The sequence below is a fragment of the Rhagoletis zephyria genome, unplaced genomic scaffold, assembly GCF_001687245.7.
Source record: "Rhagoletis zephyria isolate East Lansing unplaced genomic scaffold, Rhagoletis_zephyria_1.1 Rzeph_scaffold_00656, whole genome shotgun sequence".
In the NCBI taxonomy this organism is placed as follows: Eukaryota; Metazoa; Arthropoda; class Insecta; order Diptera; family Tephritidae; genus Rhagoletis; species Rhagoletis zephyria.
The window spans coordinates 14,263-33,777 of NW_016157740.1; the positions used below are offsets into that span (position 1 = coordinate 14,263).

At 36.1% G+C, this 19,515-nt stretch overlaps 1 protein-coding gene across 1 annotated transcript; it reads right to left on the reverse strand.

Annotated features, from left to right (window-relative positions):
* Positions 1–15,759: 15,759 nt before the first annotated feature.
* On the reverse strand, positions 15,760–18,001 carry LOC108360932 (uncharacterized). Its single transcript, XM_017613404.1, has 2 exons — positions 17,215–18,001; positions 15,760–17,062 (listed from the first exon to the last, which is right to left on the reverse strand). The coding sequence occupies exons 1-2, from the start codon at positions 17,838–17,840 to the stop codon at positions 16,195–16,197; spliced, it is 1,494 nt and encodes a 497-aa protein (XP_017468893.1). The 5' UTR covers positions 17,841–18,001; the 3' UTR covers positions 15,760–16,194.
* Positions 18,002–19,515: the final 1,514 nt, after the last annotated feature.

Consider the following 19,515-nt stretch of genomic DNA (forward strand, 5'->3'; position numbering starts at 1 on the left):
CAAATACCCCACATCATTGTACAAATAACTAAACGGTACCGTATTTCTTAAACTAGTTGCGTTCCAGATACTTCACGATTTGCAGGTTTTTACAGGAAGCTGTTCCAGGTGGCCACTTTCCATAAAGTTTATTAATGCCGAAAACTGCTTTTCCTGCAAATCCTGTAAAACCTACAAACCGTGAAGCATCTGGAACGCAACTACCATTCATAAAATTCACATATGTACATACTAAAGCATCCAATCCCGGACCAATTTGTGAATCCCGGGATTTCGGGATCTTAAATTGGTAATCCCGGGATCCCGGGATATTACCATTAATCAGAATATGCTAACAAACTAGTTTTGTAGTCTTGCTTTAGTGCGAATACTAGAAACAAAAATAAATTTGTGTTTTTAAGCAAAGAAATATAAATGTCTTTATTTTATATCAGTTTAAAAAGCTAATTACAAACTCAATAAACTGAAAACTATGGAATTGAAATTCATTCATATTGCTTACACTTACATATAGTATTTATACATATACACATATGTGTAGTAATTTTAGTATGCCACTACATACATATACATATATATATACTTATGTATATATACAAGTTGGAAAAATTTCGTAAAAAAATTATGGCACGTCTCCGATTCGCTTCAAAATTTTTTATGGGTTCTATACGTGAAATAACCTAACACGTCTTCGAAGATTTTTATTTTTTTTTTCTTACGAGATATGATCTGTCAAAGTTCGAATTTTTTCGTGATTCTGACCATTCATGTACTTCTTCAAATCGTTATATCTCAGGCTGTACTCATCGTAGAGACTTCATCTTAGCGTCGTTTTGAAGATAAAGGAACGGGCTTAACATCTCTATATGATGGTTATAATTGTCCTAAAGTGAACTTAGCTATTACCAGTTGAACTTTTTTAAGTTGATTGGCATAGTGAAGACCATCGTAATCCTTGTTTAATTCTCTATAAAAAAACATGTTCCAAAAAAATGGGAGATTTTCAAGAACTATTATTAAAATGTTTTTTTTTTATGACGAGGTTTATTTTGTGAGAGCCAACAATGAAGTCTCTACGATGAAACGAACCCGAGTTATAACAATTCNAGGAGAGAATTACATCTACATATGTGAATTTTATGAATAGAAGTTACGTTCCAGATGCTTCACGGTTTGTAGGTTTTACAGGATTTGCAGGAAAAGCTGTTTTAGCTATTTGTACAATGATGTTGGGTATTTGTGTCCAAACGCGTGACACGAGTTTAAAAACTTTAACATACAAGTGTAGTGAAAGAATTAAGCTTTAATTTAAAATAAAGATTTCAAATTTCAGCACTAGTTAATTAATAATTTATGAAATTTTTTTGAAACTTTGATGCTGGNTTTTTTTTTATGACGAGGTTTATTTTGTGAGAGCCAACAATGAAGTCTCTACGATGAAACGAACCCGAGTTATAACAATTCGAAGAAGTACATGATTATTTAGTCAGAATCACGAAAAAATCCAAAATTTTACACATCATATATCTGAAGAAAAAAGGAAAAATTTGAAGCCAATCGAAATTGGGATGCCAAATTTGGTGTCCGATATGAAAAAGAATGCCTCATATATATGCTATATACATAAGGGCTATTCGCGATTCGGTGCATAAGAGCTGACAAATTTATGCAATTGCAGAAATATGCCATGGATTGTGAGCGACCTTTATTAAACTGTCATGGTAAAGCTTTTGCAAAACAATTTTTGTGCATCAGCTTTGGTTTTGTTTATGAATGCAATGCATAGCATTTTTATGCTATGGATTTTCGGTATTGCAAATTTGCCAAGCCATGACAAATGCAAATGCGTGTATTTTGTTTGTGTATTGCAAATAATTTGCAATACAAATTTGCAATGCAATGATGCTAGGCCATTTGCACCGGATCGCGAATAGCCCTATACATTATAACATAGAATAATAGTAGTGTTAGAATTGTAATATATTATGGCGCCTATTGCGAGTGTGGACTGGCAGTAGAATAGAAATTTGTCGATCGAGTCGATCATCTTTTATTTTGCTATTGTGTAACTTGATCGATAAAAATTTTTACTATTATGAATGGTTGAATGAATTGGAAACAGCTGTTTGTTTGTTTACATTTTTTTCTTTAGTGTTTCATTTACATCATTTTTGAAATAATCGCTTTTATTATAAAATTTAAAAAATTGATACAGTTGTAATATGGTTTAGTGATGAGGAAGATGATGTGGAAGCTAATAGATTAGTAGAGTTGGCTAAAGCAAGGAGAGAATTACATCTACATATGTGAATTTTATGAATAGAAGTTACGTTCCAGATGCTTCACGGTTTGTAGGTTTTACAGGATTTGCAGGAAAAGCTGTTTTAGCTATTTGTACAATGATGTTGGGTATTTGTGTCCAAACGCGTGACACGAGTTTAAAAACTTTAACATACAAGTGTAGTGAAAGAATTAAGCTTTAATTTAAAATAAAGATTTCAAATTTCAGCACTAGTTAATTAATAATTTATGAAATTTTTTTGAAACTTTGATGCTGGTTCTGAGCAAGAACACTGTGGATGACGTAGCCGGAGTTATATGCACAAGATATATTGCATATCTTTCACAATAGAAGCGGAGCTACCGCCCCTACTCTTTCCGAAAATTCCTTTGCCTATGTCCTCATTCTCTTGCATCGCTCGACCAACCGCGCAAGTTGCCTGTTGTTGCTTACAATTTTTAATCTGTAATTCAGACACATACATACGTATGTATAATTCAAAATTTTTTACGACTTCCAGTTTAATTGACTTACTTTTTATCCAATATAGTAACACTTTCTTATGTAAATTTTATAAACGCAAACTCCAACGACTAAAAAACAGCAGTAGAAGGATGAGCGATTAAAAAGTATTCACAGTCGCTAATTAAGCGACTAAGCGACACTCACAATAGCATCGATAATCGACAATCGCTTAATAGTCGTTTATCTACTGCCAATCGACATTCGCAATAGGGGTGTATTTGTTTATTTGTAGGGTTTCATTTTATAATTATTTTCTGCCATTACAGAGTCTGAATTTCGTTTTGTTTTACATTGGTCGTAACTTAAATTATGTCCCGGGATCCCGGAATCCGAGGGCTTTATGCGGGGATTTCGGGACTCACAAAAGGGCTCGGGACTCCCGGGATTCGCGATCCCGAATCCCGGTACTAGATGCCTTAGCACAGGGGTGGGCAAGGCTGAGGCCGAAAAGAGCCACATGTAAATTCTAAATGCTACAAAGAGCCACAAAAAAGAAAAAAACAAAAATTTCATTAAAAAAAAATTATGATTACAAATGAAAAACATTAATGTACGTAAGATAGGTATTCAAGAAAATTCAAAAGATCCCTTCGACCAAAATTTTCAAAATCCAGAAAATTTGCAGAAACTTGCTAGTTAGACGAACAGCTGATATAAATTTTGTTTACATTCAAAAGTATAAAATGGAGAGCGTAAGAAAACAGATCCCGAAGTCTTATTCCCGACACAGTTCCTTGACTTAACGAATAACTAATTACTTCTTACAAGTTTAATTAGTCGCATTTTTAACTTCCAAACCATCAAATTCAATTCAGGGATTTGCGTATAGTCCAACCAGCTGTTAATCAGCTGTTTTCTTGTTGGCAAATTGCTATTGGCAAAAATTTTTCCAGCAGAAACTAGCAGCTTTCCCTCAAAATGAAATGTAATTTTTAACCGACTTCCAAAAAAGGAGGAGGTTATCAGTTCGTCGGAATATTTTTTATTTAGTTTTGATTTTATTTTATTTTTTTTTATGTATGTTACCACGTCAACCGATAATTCGATAATTCCTTTTGCATCGGAAAGGTAGTGTCTCAGAGGTGGTCCCATACTAATCTGGTTAAGATCCGATCAGTGGATAATGAGATATATATATATATATATTTTTTTTATATGAGAGTTGAAATCGATTTTTTTTGCTAAAAATAACTTGTGCTCTCTCAATTTCCCCTACTTTGCAAGTTTTTTGGGTACGCGAATACAAAAAGCTTAGTTTTTACAACTTTCAATAATTATTAGGTACGCGAATGCAACTAATTGTGGCTTTGCGAATTTCACAGTTAAACGTTGTACCAAGAATTGTTTTCAAAAGCGGATATTTTAAATCTGGTACTTGTTCCCGGAATCCAAGCAATAGTAAAGCTTTGTGTTGCATTTCCAGTAGTATATAAAAAGAATAAAATAGAAAAAACAACACAATGGAAAAGAATGTCCAACAAAGAAATTTGTATTTTAAAAAGTAAAAAGAGCCAAAATGTTCTAAGCAAAGGAAAAGAAAAAGAGCCGCACTTTGCTAAGCAAAGAGCCGCGTTTGCCCACCGTTGCCTTAGCACTTACGTATAAGTACATATTTTGATATATTTCTTAACACTGGGCTGCTTTTGCTTAAGCGTAAAGCTCTAAATGCTACTCTAAATGTACATTTACCCATACAAAATTTGTCACCTAAATGCAACTAAATGCCACTCCATTTCTGCATTAAGAGTCTAAATCACAGCTGGGCAGCGTCTGCCCGGCGGGCGACTGCGCGGCGTATTCGCGTATACATACGCGCTCTGCTTGGGAAGACACGAAAACTTCATTCAACCCAGGGACGCCAACTCGTGGGGAATTCCCCGATTTGCGGGGAATCGAGGAATGGACCGTTTTTTGTGGGGAATTTCAGCTCGTTCAATTCTAGTATAATAAAGTTTCAAATGGCTAAAAATTACCGCTGATTTTTTAGAATTTTCTTTGTCGCATTTGCTTTCATATATCGAATAAACATAATTTATTTTTATATGAAAGGAAACCGCAACAGCTTCGGAAAAAATCCTAAAACGAAAATTTTTAGCCATTTGAAACTTGCACTTTTTATTCTAGAATTGAGTGGGCTACACAGCTGCATACTAAAATTATTTCTAGAAAATCCAATTAAAAAGCTCGAAATTTTTACGTGAGTTGTTGAGTTTTTTCAAATATTTCACAAAGTTTGAAACTTGCATTTATACGGTTTTTGTTAAAGAATGAACTATATTTTTATAAAAAAATAACTCAAATTAAATAACAAAAAAATAATAACAACTGGTGCGAGTAAAACTTTTTCGACCAATGCATATATGTAAATATTTTATAAATATTTTTATTCTTCATTTGTTAACTAACTTTATAAAAGTTTGGTTTGGTTTATCAATACATAGATGAATTGCGTTTAAAAATAAAATAAACAGAAAGGTCAGTAATATATCAAAATACATATTTTTTTTGTAAGTAAGGAGATATCTGGGGGGAATTTTACGAAATTTCAAAATCGGGGAATTCCCAAAAATGAGTTGGCTACCCTGATTCAACCGCACGACTTGTTCGCACGCACACAGTGACATCAATTGCACGCACACTATAAAAATGTTCTGCCGAAGCTGCCCACCACGATTCGAACATGGTTTAATGAGAAAAAGTGGCAACATTGCTTTTTCGCGTATACATTTGCTAGCTGCGTTTCAGTGATCGCCGATCGAGATTTCATTTATTATTTTACATTATTTGGAAAAAGAAAAGTTGCGCAAATTCAACATCGATGTGGTACTGATAGAAATCTGCCTCAATTTGTGACCAACTCTGTTTGTTTTTTTCCTATTTAATTGAGGAAATTTCAATTGACAGAACCGACAAATGAATGTATACACAAACAAATTTTCGGTTATGGTTAAAACCATGATACAAATATTTAAAGGAGTTTCACTTCTTCTTCTTAGCCGCTATTGCTCCCATTTGACGTAAACTATGCTTGTGGCATTTTCTTTTAAAATCGTTGACAAAAGTAAAAAAGTGATTGGAGTACTTAAAAAAAATATAATTATTTAAAAGAAATTAAAGCTTTAACGAAAGTGAATATAAAACGGAAGGTAAGGGAAATATTACATTGTTTTCACATAAAATATGCATTTATTCTTGTTAATTATTGTATTGTTTTTAGTAACATGAGCTGCATATTTAGGAGCTGTAAAAATAACAGAAGAAATTGCGAAAAAACTAACATAAAGTTCTTTCGACTCGCGGCGGTACCACATATGCGAGAAAAGTGGATATCCGCGTGCATGGTAACTGAAAATGCGTTACCAAAAGTATCGTTTGTTTGTTCCGAGCACTTTTCTGCGAAATATTTCAACCGGAGGAACCGATGCGCCCAATTAGAGCGAAACGCGATACCAGTGGGAGTAGAGTGAGTATTTTGTCTATATAAGTACAATGACCATCCGTAATTTATTTCAAAGGATAGTCCTTTTTCTCAAGGTGTTGTCCTTTAACATTATTTACTTTTCTAATATATTTTGTAATTTATTTCAAAACTTGTCCTTTGATGGCAGTTTTTTGATTATTGATGATTATTTTCAGATACCAAACGCAAAATATGGAAGATGTGGAATACCTGGACGAATATATGGATTACTGCATTAGGTATTTTTGTGGCATATGCTTAAAAATTAAGGATCAACCATTTTAATTTAGACATCACGAAAATGAAAGCATATCGGAGAAAATATGTCAAAAAGGATACGTAACCATTTCAACTCAGACTGAGTAAGTCTATACATATTTACGTATATGTCCCTGCGTTTTTCGCAGATTTTGGTAGGATATATTAAATACACCTTTAATACAAATTTTAAAGTGGTAGTACTAAAAAAACGGAGGTGCATGAACAAGTTGTCAATGGGCAAATGAAAATGTTACTCGTACGCCATATCGTACATGGCCATTTAGGTTTGAGCTCAACTTGAGGTTAAGTTGAGAACTAAGATATTTCTCAAATCTCCAACGTTGTTTCTCAACAGTACCTCAAGTGGAGGATCATAGCGTTCTCAACAAAAAGATCATTTTTCTTTGTATGAAGAAAGGACTGTAACTCACAAGTTGAGAAAATGCTAGTTCTCAACTTGAACAGTAAAATACCTTATACCCTTTTAATTGAAACGACATACATAGACGAATTTAAATATAAATTTTTCATTTCATTAATCCTTTTGTATTATGTAGTTAATCAATATCGGATTACATTAATTCACTTCGTACTTCAGGATACGATTTTTGAACAATAAATTAAAATTAGAAAACGCCCACTGTGTATCAAAAAAAAATTATACATGTATACTATATTACATATACTTTAACTGAATTGTTCTTATTTGAAGCTGGCATAAAACGTAAGTAAGCACGTACATATGTAAATATACAAATTTACAAATGAAGACGCATAATAAAATTAATGTATGCATGCAGATCCAAGGAGCTATACATCATGCGTTATCACAAAGAAGTTTATGCATCCCTAGAATCCGAAATAAAGCAACATCCAACTTAGTCTCTTAAAGGAACAACTGCATATAATATATCATGTAGAAGATAATGCTACATTTTTGGTGTGCCCTACTTTTATAGCAATTTAAATCAATACGTAGCTCGGTTAATATTTACCTCGTGTGTTACAACTTATTTTTTAATTAAATAAAAATTCCTTAAAAAAATATTAAAATTTCCAAAATAATTATTTGATTAGGTGGCAGTGCTATTTAACAATTTACGAAAAGTAGGTACGTCAGTAAGCACAGTTTATGTCAAAATATTTAAAAGTGAAACTACCTTCTTTTTTTTGTATCATGGTTAAAACCCAGGTTCATAGAATAGAAGGTTACGACATGGTGCTGTCAAAAATTTGTTTTCCTCCAATGACGTAGTTGCGAAGTGAGTTCTGATTGGCTGAAATATTTTACGAAGAAGGAGAGTAAACAAAACGCAGAAAATATAGTTGCCGTATAGCATATTTTAGGAATCCTAATCAAATGGGCATATTTGATATAAAATCGTGGAAAAGGTTATTATTACTACATAAAATGTTATATCTTCACGTGAAACTGGATTAACATAATAATGTTCGTACAATAGTGACAAATGAAATGTAAATCGAATGCTTATTGAAATTTGCTGGTGATTTTATTCTTGAAAGTGAGTAGAATGGACCCGCGCATTTTTAAATAAAAAGCGTTCATAACATTGGCAAAATTTCGCTACCGAAATTGCAATTCACCTTTAGACATACGGTAAACCTAAAATTACCTTTTTCAGCGAAATTTTTGCAATCAAAAACAGCGCACTTAAATTTTTAATAATTAAAATAAACAGAAAGACACAGAAAAATGCACAAGCTTCAACGCAAATTGTCAAACAGTAAATATCAGGATTACACATATTTGAAATAAAACGTGAGGTATTTTTGACTAAAATAGTGTATTTTTATAAGCCAATTTTTTAGGAATCTGGCAACTCCAAAAATTTAGCCATCTACGTCATCAAGATGGCGGCCATGGCTGATGTCGTAACCTTGTATTCTATGAACCATGGGTTAAAACAATTTCGAGGTTTTGTATTGAATTTTTCGTTTAAAATTTCTCTTTCCCTTTTCAGTAGGGTTTTTTGTACATTATCTTCTCTGGCGAATTGATCGTGATAGATACGGATCTGAATAAGCGCCTAGACAACGGCTGTTTGTCAAAAGCATACGATTTCTAACTCGCGTAAATGTACATTTGCTAAATGCGATAGCATGAACGCTCTTCGAACAAATATGTTCGAAAGTGCTAAATGTTGCATTTTAGATGCAGCAAAAACGCTGCATAACAAAGATTTTGCAGCTGTATGTAAGCATGAATGAAACTTTACAACGAACGGAATGCCGCAAAGCTACGTATATACAAGTATTTACATCAGTGATGCACACGGGAGTCTCCGGGAGCTACTCGGCTTTCACACACAAGTCGTGTGTGCGCAGCTACCGAATTTATGCGCCGCTAGCAGCCGGTCAGTTTGCGTTTGTACTTCATACTGTAAGCATAACATGCGCGAGCTGTTTTGCTGAGTACACACATACAGATACAAAAATATTGTGCTTGTATTGGGAGCTCTGCCAACGCTGTGCACCACTGATTTACATCCATGCTACCTATGTATCTATAATTCTCTTTTGTGAGTATATTTAGTTATACAAAAACTTAAGATACATATGTGTGTGAATAAGTATTTTGAATGTGCATATTCGTAATGATATTAAGTTTGCATTAAATTCCCAACTCCAAGATTTCTTAACAACGGAATTCCATATCTGGCAACCGTACTCGTGACTGAGCGTAGTAGCAGCGCTTTGCTCTCTTCTTTACAAACACATGCGCCCGCGCACGTACACAGCTATTGCTTTCCAGTGATGGAAGTGCAAATGCAATTATATTTTTCCAGCGGTTTTTTAATTTGAAAATATATTCGGTACAAGCACACCATTTAAGGGTGCATCTGCAACGTAACAATAATTATTAAGCCTAAGTTGATTGCAGGACAAATGAATCTATATGAATTAACTCTTTATCTTCATCTAGCGAAGAAGAGGATTTTCAAATAAAACATATTAGGGCTGTTCAGGGTCTTGTGCATATGCTCTTGGATTTGCATATTCGTAGCATTTGTAAATATTTGAAGTTGATTGGAAGTCATTTTTCTACTCTAAAGATGTCTCGGAATGTTTCGATGCATTCCTATTTAAGTTGTTTGAAATATTTAGCAGGAATCTCTCTTTTCGCCCGGTCAAAGTTCACAAACTTCCCTGGTACACCACGAAGTTAAATAAATTGAAAAATCAAAGGAACAAATATTTTAAATTATATAAAGCTACCAACAATATCTCATTTAAAGATAAATATATTTATTATATCTCTGAATTCAATGTTCTTGACAAATTCCTATATAATAATTATATTTCTCGATATGAGGAAGAGCTTAAAGCAAATCCAAAATTTTTCTGGAATTATGTCCGTTCGAAAAGAGGCTGTTCTAATATTCCAACCTGTGTAAAGCTTAATGGCACTTGTTCAGAGAGTTTGGTTGACTCGGTAAACCTCTTTACCGATTTTTTCAAATCCAATTTTCTTGTTGACTCTGATAATTATGTCAATCCTTTTTGTACTAATGCACCCAAATCCCTAGATTTTGGGGCCCTGGCTGTAACTGAATTAGATATTATGAATGGAATCTCCTCCTTAAAATCCTCCTTGAAGAAGGACAGTGATGGGTTGTCTTCCTTTTTGATTAAAAAGTGCGGCTTTTCATTATGTTTACCATTAACCCATATATTCAATACTTCGCTATCTACTGACATCTTTATTGACCGTTGGAAGTTGGCATCTATCACTCCAATTTTCAAGTCTGGTAATAAGAACGAAGTGTCAAATTACAGGCCAGTGTCTAAATTGTCGACATGCTCCAAACCCTTTGAGACAGTATTAAGCTATTAAAGGATTAAAAGACCCATGTCAGCATGGGTTTTTGGGTGGACGGTCAACGGTTACGAATCTAGCTGTTTTTTCTCAGTTTTGTGTTTCCGCGTTTAAAAGTGAGTGTCAAGTTGACACCATTTTCACAGATTTATCGAAAGCGTTTGACATGGTCTCGCACAAAATACTTCAGTTGAAGCTCGAAAATTTGGGTTTTCATTCAACTTTTCTATCATGGCGTAAATCATATTTGTCAAACAGAACCTCATTTGTTGAAATTGATAATACTAAATCCTATACATTTGTGGCAACTTCGGATGTGCCCAAGGCAGTATCCTTCGTCCTATTCTATTTATCCTCTTTATCAATGATGTTGGTTTACGCTTTAAACATTCAAATTATTTACTCTATTCAGACGACTTGAAACTACCGTAAAATCTCCTGTTTATCGGATACATTGTTGTTGCAGGAAAACTTGAACGCTCTTACTGATTTGGCTCTCCAAAATAAATTGCGTCTCAACACCAGTAAATGTTGTCAGATGGTGCTCTCCAAGTCTTTGAATGTGCATTCCTCGACCTATTCTGTCTCAAATGCAGCTCTTGCCTCTGTTAAAGAATTTCGGGATCTTGGAATTATTTTTGACTTGTCCTTTACGTTCGGTAACCACATTAATTTTATTATTCCGAAGGCTTATGCTAACTTAGCTTTTCTGAGACGCTATGCCAGTAAAGACCCTTACACAAGATAAATCGTATATAATTCTTTAGTGCGATCGAAGTTCGAGTATGCCTCAGTCATCTGGAATCCGATGTATTCCTCACACTCTTTTAGAATTGAAAGAGTTCAACGCAGGTTTCTTCGTTTTGCTCTTCAACCATTTCAGTTTGATAATCCCTTGCCACCATACAATGCTAGGTGCATGCTCATCAATGTTCTTTCGCTCGAAGTTAGACGTTCAAAACTTAATGTTTATATACGATATAATTTCCGGTACAATTGACTGCTCAGATCTACTTGGGCAGTTAAGTTTCAATGTTCCTGAGTACTTCGCTCTCACAACCTATTTCATACTGAGATTTTAAGATCGAACTACTTTAGATTTGCCCCTCTTATAAGAGGGCTTAATGAGTTTAATCGGCTTTCTAGAACCATTGATCTTGATTTTGCGATGCCAAGGTCTTTATTCAAGTCACGCATATCCTTAAATTAGCTGTTAAATTATTATTAAGTATCTATCTTAATCTAGTCAGTAAGGTTTGTTACCATTGACTTAATAAAATGAAATGAAATATACAAAGTAAGAGGAAAAGCGAAGTGGTTTTGATATTCGTAGCATGGTTTTAGGCATATATGCACTATACTAGTATATTAATAAAAAGCAAGGCGAAAAAATACTGAAATCATTTTAACTTGGGTCCGATGACAACTGATGAATATACATACATGCATATATGTACATATCAGAGATTGGCAAACGATGCTGTTTTTATGACTTTAAGCCTGGTCACATTAAAAACGGGGGATGAACGAACACCAGCGTATAGCGTGCAGTGCAAATACAGCCACCGCAAGTGAACGATACTTATAACAACTCGTACTGATGTTGACTTCGGCACACCAGTATTCCGAGTGAACGTGCACGAAACCAGCAACCGCCGTATTTGATTGACTGCCAAAAGCACGATACTGCATTTGGACGGTTGCCGAAAGCATGAGAGCTCATTTGGACGGTTGGCGAAGGCAAGACGCAGCAGGTCATTTGTTGCAGAAGTCGTTTGACTTGTTGCTGAAAGCCATTTGATTTGTTGCTGAAGGCATCAAACGTTGCCGAAGTCATGATACTGTATTTCAAAAACAATTCAACGACATTTGCTTGTTTGAAATGAAGCATTGGTATGTACATACATACACACATACATACGTACGCATTCACATTCCTCACAACTAGCCTGCCAACACGCTCTTGGCGCCAGCAGTGAGTAAAGCAATTGAATGGCAGACGCGCTATAAATACATACATACGAGACGATAAATTACCCTTTACTACAATCGTCGTGCTTTCGGCAAAAAGTCAAATGGCGTTCAGCAACAAGTCAGGTGACCTTCAGCAACAAGTCAAACGACTTCTGCAACAAATGAACGGTGGCGTCTTGCTTCGCCAACCGTCCAAATGAGCTCTCATGCTTTCGGCAAATGCCGCGTTTGCTAGTTTAGTGAACGAGCATTCGGAAAACTGGTTTGCCGAAGTCAATATCAGTATGAGCTGTTATAAGTATCGTTCACTTGTGGTGGCTGTATTTGCAAGACAGCACGCTATGCGCTGGTGTTCAGTCATCCTCTAATTTCTTTTAGGCATCGATACTACTAAGTCAACGCGCTGCTCAGTTATACAAAGCAGCAGTATTGATTGAGTATGCAATAGTTGGCGTTCAACGCATGGCAGTCTCTGATGCATCACACTTTTGCTAGGTTATTTAAGATGGCAATGGAAATATGCCTTCTGACAACTTCCAAACCGTAATATTAGAAGAGAAATGCATAACTGAAAATCGTGAACGTGAACTGTTGGTGAAAATGTTGGACCAAAATGTTTCAAAACAAAAAAATTATTTTGGGCGGGACGAAGTAGGCCGGGTCTGCTAGTTAAATAATAAAAAAATGTATAGGCAAACCTTGTCAATATGTGAGTGGCTTATAATCGTGAAACATATAAAGAATATAAACCCAAATTTTATTAATATACTTTTAACCAATGCTGGAATGTAGGGAACATTATCTTGTTTATTGCGCTGACTTTACAACTAATACTACTGCAACGTTTTCAATTCAATTCAATTCATCTTTATTCAGTCTATGATTAAAAATCTTACAGACTAGATTACACAGATTACAAAAATAAGTATTATACGATAATAGCGTTAACATAGCAGTGCATGAACTAAACCTAAGAGTAAAACGATTCAAGCGTGAACTTAAATAAGGATCTTGATGATGAAAATTCGATATCGATCTTCTTAGAGATGTTATTAACTTCCGAGAGCGCTCTAAATATAGGCGCTAACGAATAGAAATTTTCCTTAACTACACTAAGATAAAAGGGAGGTTGAGATCGTAAGGTTCTGTGAGGAACATTGAAATTTATTAGCTCTAGTAGTTCAGGGCAATCGATCTTCCCACAGACCAAATCAAAGAGAAACATAAGGAGCTGAATAATTCTTCTTTTTTCTAATGACTGCAAATTTATTAGCTGACAGCGGGCCGCATAGGGCGGAAGCGGGTCGGAAAAATTAAGTGGTTGAAGAGCAAATCGAAGGAACTTTCTTTGAACCCGTTCGATTCTCATAGAATGACAGCTATAAATAGGACTCCAAACGACTGACGCATACTCTAATTTTGAACGTACTAACGAGTTAAAGAGAATTTTCCTAGTGTAAGGGTCCTTAAAGTCCCTCGCATATCGACGTAAAAAAGCTAAGTTACTATACGCCTTTGGAAGCAAATAGCATACATGGTTTACAAAAGTAAAACCCGAATCAAAGACTACACCCAGATCAACAAAATCATTGACCAAAATGAGCTTCTGATTTAAAATTGAGTAACACGAAGCCAATTTACAAGGGGATCTAGAAATTGACATATGGAAGCATTTTTTTATATTGAGCGATAGCTTATTAATTATACTCCAACTGACTAAATTATCCAAATCATGCTGCAGATAGAGGACATCGGACGGACAAGTTATTTTACGAAACAATTTGAGATCATCGGCGTAAAGAAGATATCTGCAATGTTTGAAGCAAGTACCAATATCATTAATAAACAGAATAAATAAAAGAGGGCCTAGGATGCTACCCTGAGGAACACCTGACGAAGCAACAAAGGACTTGGATTTATAATTTTCAATTTCTACAAAAAGAGTTCTATCTGTAAGGTAAGATTTCAACCATGACAGGAAAACAGAATGAAAGCCCATACACTGCAGTTTACTTAGCAAGATAGCATGTGAAACTTTATCAAACGCTTTCGAAAAGTCAGTATAAATAGTATCGACCTGACAACCGCTTTTAAATGCTGAGACACAGTATTCCGAAAATACCGCTAAGTTAGTGACTGTGGAACGACCACAAACGAAACCATGTTGCTGGGGCTCCACTATACTTTTACAAACGAAAGAAAGTTTATCCTTAACCACTTTTTCAAACAGCTTAGAGGAGACCGTTAGTTTGGAAATAGGCCTATAATTAGATACATCATTTCGGCATCCCGATTTAAATATCGGAGTGATGGATGCCACCTTCCACCGACTGATAAAAACACCTGTAGAAAGAGAGAGATTAAAGATTTTACATAAAGGAACACAGATGGAAGACCTGCACTGTTTCAAGAAATATGCACAAAGACCATCATTGTCACATTTAAGGGACGACTTTATGGAAGAAATTGCATTTATAATGTCAAGCTCCGATATGGAGAGCGCTCCAAAGTCTAGCCGTTGAGCTGGACAGATAGGAGGGAATGTACTAACAGGTATATCATCACAGAAATTGGATTTGAAGAAATCCGCGAAAAGGTCGACTGTATCAGCTAAAGATTGAGAACTATTGCTATTAAAATTCATGCATGTTGGTATGTTTGAACAACCTTTTTTGGAGCGAATGAAGCTCCAAAAAGCTTTCGGATTTTCTTTTAGCTCAAATTCAAACCTACTAATATATTGATTATAAAGAAATTTATCGAGGACATTAAACTGTTTCATGAGAGACACATATTTATCTTTCAAAATATTGTCATTTCTATTGGCAATATACAATTTGTGGTATTTATTCCGTTTGTTTTTTAAATTTTTAAGATTCGGGGTGTACCAAGGTAATTTGTGGATTCTGGGCGGAAGGATAGAAAGATTATTAGAAAATATATTTGATATTATCTGCAAAAAGACTTCATAACACTCACTAACATCTTCTGAATAAAGGAGATTACTCCAGTTTATGTCAGAGATGGTACAACCCAAAGCAAGGAAATCTGCATTTCGAAAGTCGTAAGACACCGGTTTCTTGGGTTCCATTGTAATACCCTCAAAGAAATTCAGAGTTAAGCTAAGCGGATTATGGTGCTTATCGGTCTTACCGATTGGCGAATCACATTCACAAAGATCGCAAATTAAATTTTCATCCACAAAAACAAGATCCAGTATTTTAAACAGCCTATTAAAAACAGTATTAATCTGGGTAAAATTCAAACTAAAAAAACTATCCAATAGATGGATTTCATGAGCTCTATTAACTTTAGTTGGAGTCAAGATACCTTTATGTTGTAGATCAGACCAGCTAATGTCTGATAGATTAAAATCCCCTAGAATACAAAAATTACATTTTTCATTACAATCACAGAGGCTAACAATATTTTCTACGTGATCATTATATAAACTATCGGAACTATTAGGTGGAATGTAAGATACACAAATGAAAAGTTTACCAAAGGAGCCAAAAATGCACACACATAATTGATCCAGAAGAGAATCCTGGTTAAAAAGTAGAAACAACGTAGAACTTAAACTGCGTTTTACAGCTATTAAAACTCCGCCGCCTTTTAAATGACCAGTTTTCACCGCATCCCTATCCTTGCGATATGTCTGGAACAGGCTCGGATCAAAATACTCCTCGTCAAAGAAATCGTTATTGAGCCAAGTTTCGACCAAAACGTAAACATCATATTCGACACGAGACGTAGCTAAATATACATCTTTCGATTTTGTGCGCATGCCAGACATGTTTTGGAAGTATATTTTTAGACCTTTGAACGCTGATTCATAGGAGCTACGTGATACGCTTATTTCGTCGGTTCTGAGTTTCCCACTTTTTGAAAAAAACGAAAAGGTCTCACATTAATCTCCGACGGCCAAACATTAGGATTAAGGACTTGGTCATAAAAAGCTGGCTCAACACCAAACTTGAAATTAATACTCCGCAAATTATTCATATCCGCATCCTTCTTAACAAGCTTATGGCAAGCGAGATGTATGCGGTCAATTCCAGAATGTTTGGACACGTACGAAATTACACTCTCCTCGCTGACGGTCGGCTTAAAGGAGGAGACATGCACCCATTTCTTCCTAACAACAACATCCAGTTCAACATTTTCATTGCGACCAATGATATTTCTTTGCTTGGAACCTTTTTTATGACGCACAGTATTCCAATCATTTTGGCCAGCAACAACCACATCAGTCTGAGCGCCAGAAGCATTAAATGCATCTATTGCCTGCAGAGCAGAACCAGACAAAGCAGCGGGAGAGCCAATTAGCGCGCAAACAGGTGCAGTAGACGTTGAGCAAAGAGTAGTAGGCAGCGCAGCCGACGCAGCAGCTGAAATAGGCAAATACGAAGAAGTAAAGATAGCTGGATTAGGTGCAGAAGCAGCAGCATAAGAGAGATTTATAGTGGACGTTTGCAAAGAGTGAGACGTTGAAACAGCAGCAGAAAATGGAATAGCAGCAATCATCCGAGTTGGCATCGCAGTCACAATATTAGTGCCAGTAGCAGTAACATAGGAAGAAAGCGTCGACGATGCATGCGCCGAAGTAGCAGAGCGAGGCGGCAGTTTATCACTCTCCACGCCAGCGACCGTGTCACTATATGATTTTTCTCGTTTGTTTTCGTTAATTTCCGAATTAGCAGTGCGAGGCGGTAGTTTAGCGCTCCCTGCGCCACTGACAGAGTCACTATATGAGTTATGAGCAGCAACCACAGGCGAAACAATAGCACCACCAGGCAATGAGCATGTAGATGACGATTTTATATGATTGTTCCCATTAATTTCCGAATTAGCAGAGCGAGGCGAGTGCTAAACCTCCCCGCGCCAGTGACGGAGTCTGAGTTATGAGCAGAAGTAGTGGGCGAAGCAATAGCACCAGCAGGCAAAGAGCATGAAGATGACGAACTCAATTGTTTGTTTTCATCAGTTGCCAAATTTGAATTTTGAGCAAGGCAGCTAATAACAACAACACGCAAACCTTTGATTTCCGATAGCAAGCGAGACAAAGTAGCATCTTTAGCAACAAGATTAGTGTGCAATTCACGAATCTCCGCTTGAAGAGAGTCAGACTTTTGCAATAAACACTTATTTTCCTCATGAAGGGCACTAACAGCAGACAAGAGGCGAGCATTAACCGCTTTAATTTCGGCAAGCTCATCGGCCACAGTAGGTAAACTTTGTTGTGTAATTACGTTTCCATGAGTGTTTTTATTTTGGCACTCAGCACTCATATCCACTGCAGCAGGTGGAGGAGGAGAACGAAATGACTTACGGCGCACATCCAAACAAACATTACAAAAAAATGGCTTATCCACGCTCCGCATGTACTCAAGATCAGCCTGTTGAATGCCTACGCATTTGAGATGAAAAAACTCAATGCACTTCGAGCACTGCACTTTAGATTCAAGGCGCTCAACTTTATGCCCACAAACACAAGGCATATTAAATGGATTTACCAAAAGTTTATTCACTTAAATAAATCCAATTCTAATAAAAGAGTCACTGTCTCAGATTGATTAATATGCACCATGCCAATAAATTGCAAATAAGAACTATGGATTTTAATCAAAGAAATTTGGAGAGCGAAGAGAAACACAACTGCTCAGCGCGAACTCAGATTTGCTTTTTTGCTTTCTCGGTGATAATTCGGGCGACGGAAAATGCTCTTCCAGAAGGAGCTGAGGATGCCGAAGGTGCTAAAATTCAACAGCTCAGTTTATATAAAGTTTGGAAATCATTTTTATGGCCGCCGACAGGATTTCAATGCATGATTATCCTTGCATAATTTGCATTTGAACGAAATATGTTCTTGGGAGTGATACGATTAAATCTTCGGTGATGTTTTTTGAGCAGGAGAACTCCGTGCCCTAGTAGATTTGTAATTATGCAAACGCTCAACCACTTCGTACCGACTGGGCAGGAACTCATCCATTTGGGTCCAGTTGGGTAAGTCCTTTCTGGATTTGAGGGATTGCTCCCAGGGGGAGAAGGTTTCTCCTGGTAGCTTGGTGGAGCAAAGATAGATGAGGATAGGATCCCAATCGGAAACGGAAACACCTTGTGCTTACAGGCACGAAAGGCTATCATTAATGGTGTTTTGGATTTTCTGAATGCCTTCGCTATTTCCAGATGAAACGGGAGAAATGTTAAAAAGAATCTTCAACCGTTTGTTGATTAAAATTCTTTTATTTTCGAAACGGGTTCTTGAAGATTCCGATGCTAGAGAAAAGTTTTCATCGCACAAGGTGTAATGTTTAACTATGGCACCAGCTTTTCCCCTAGTTTTGATTCGCAAATGGTAAAGTCTTTGGCCGGGTGTTTACTTGGGATGGTTGAGATATACGGCCGTGAACATATCACGGAAAGATGGCTAATCCTCATAGCTACAGAAGAATGTTTGGGTATCACACGGAGGCACTTTGATACATGGTATCGATTTTATCGATGAAAGCCATCAACTGGCGGGAAGTGAAATTTTTGTCAGTTGGGCTGCCCTGGAAAAGCGTGAGTTGATCTAGGATATGGGATTTGCAAATGTAAAAACTATCGGTGTACAGTTGAAACTTGGCATGGGCCTTCTGTTTAAATTCGACAGGAATTGAAGTCTCTTCGGCAAGGCAGACCTTTTCATAAGAGAATCTCAACATGTCCCAACGGTAATTAAGGTCTTGCAACTTTACATCGAGTAAAGAATCGGCGTGATCTTTCGGGACTTCTTCGAAGATAGTGCAGAAATTAACAACATTATTAGAATGGAAGATAAACTTCGACATTAATGCGGAAGCTACCGACATCCTGGAGCTTGATCAGGGCTACTAAAATCGAGATCGAAAAAAATTGCTTCTTTAAATTTAATACGGAAGAAATCCCCAATTTTCAAGAAACCGATAGCAAATTCAAGGCACTATTCTCATGAGATGAGTCTATTCGCAAGGGTTTTTGTATGCCTCTAGTATTTCCAGAAGTCTATCACTTTACAATGGTCTTATCAGCCTTATACCCGAGCGCACTTGTGCACAAGGGTATATTAATTTTGTTCACATAACGGTTGTTTGTAACAGGCAAAACGAATCGAGATAGATATAGACAAATGTATACATAAATGATCAGAATGAA

Bases quoted from the DNA above. Each gene is read 5' to 3' on its own strand.
- LOC108360932 (XM_017613404.1), bottom strand. From the start codon at position 17,840: ATGCCTTGTGTTTGTGGGCATAAAGTTGAGCGCCTTGAATCTAAAGTG. The intron at 17,063-17,214 runs GTTTAGCACTCG...TGGCGCAGGGAG, and splicing joins TCCGTCACTGGCGCGGGGAG to CGCTAAACTACCGCCTCGCA.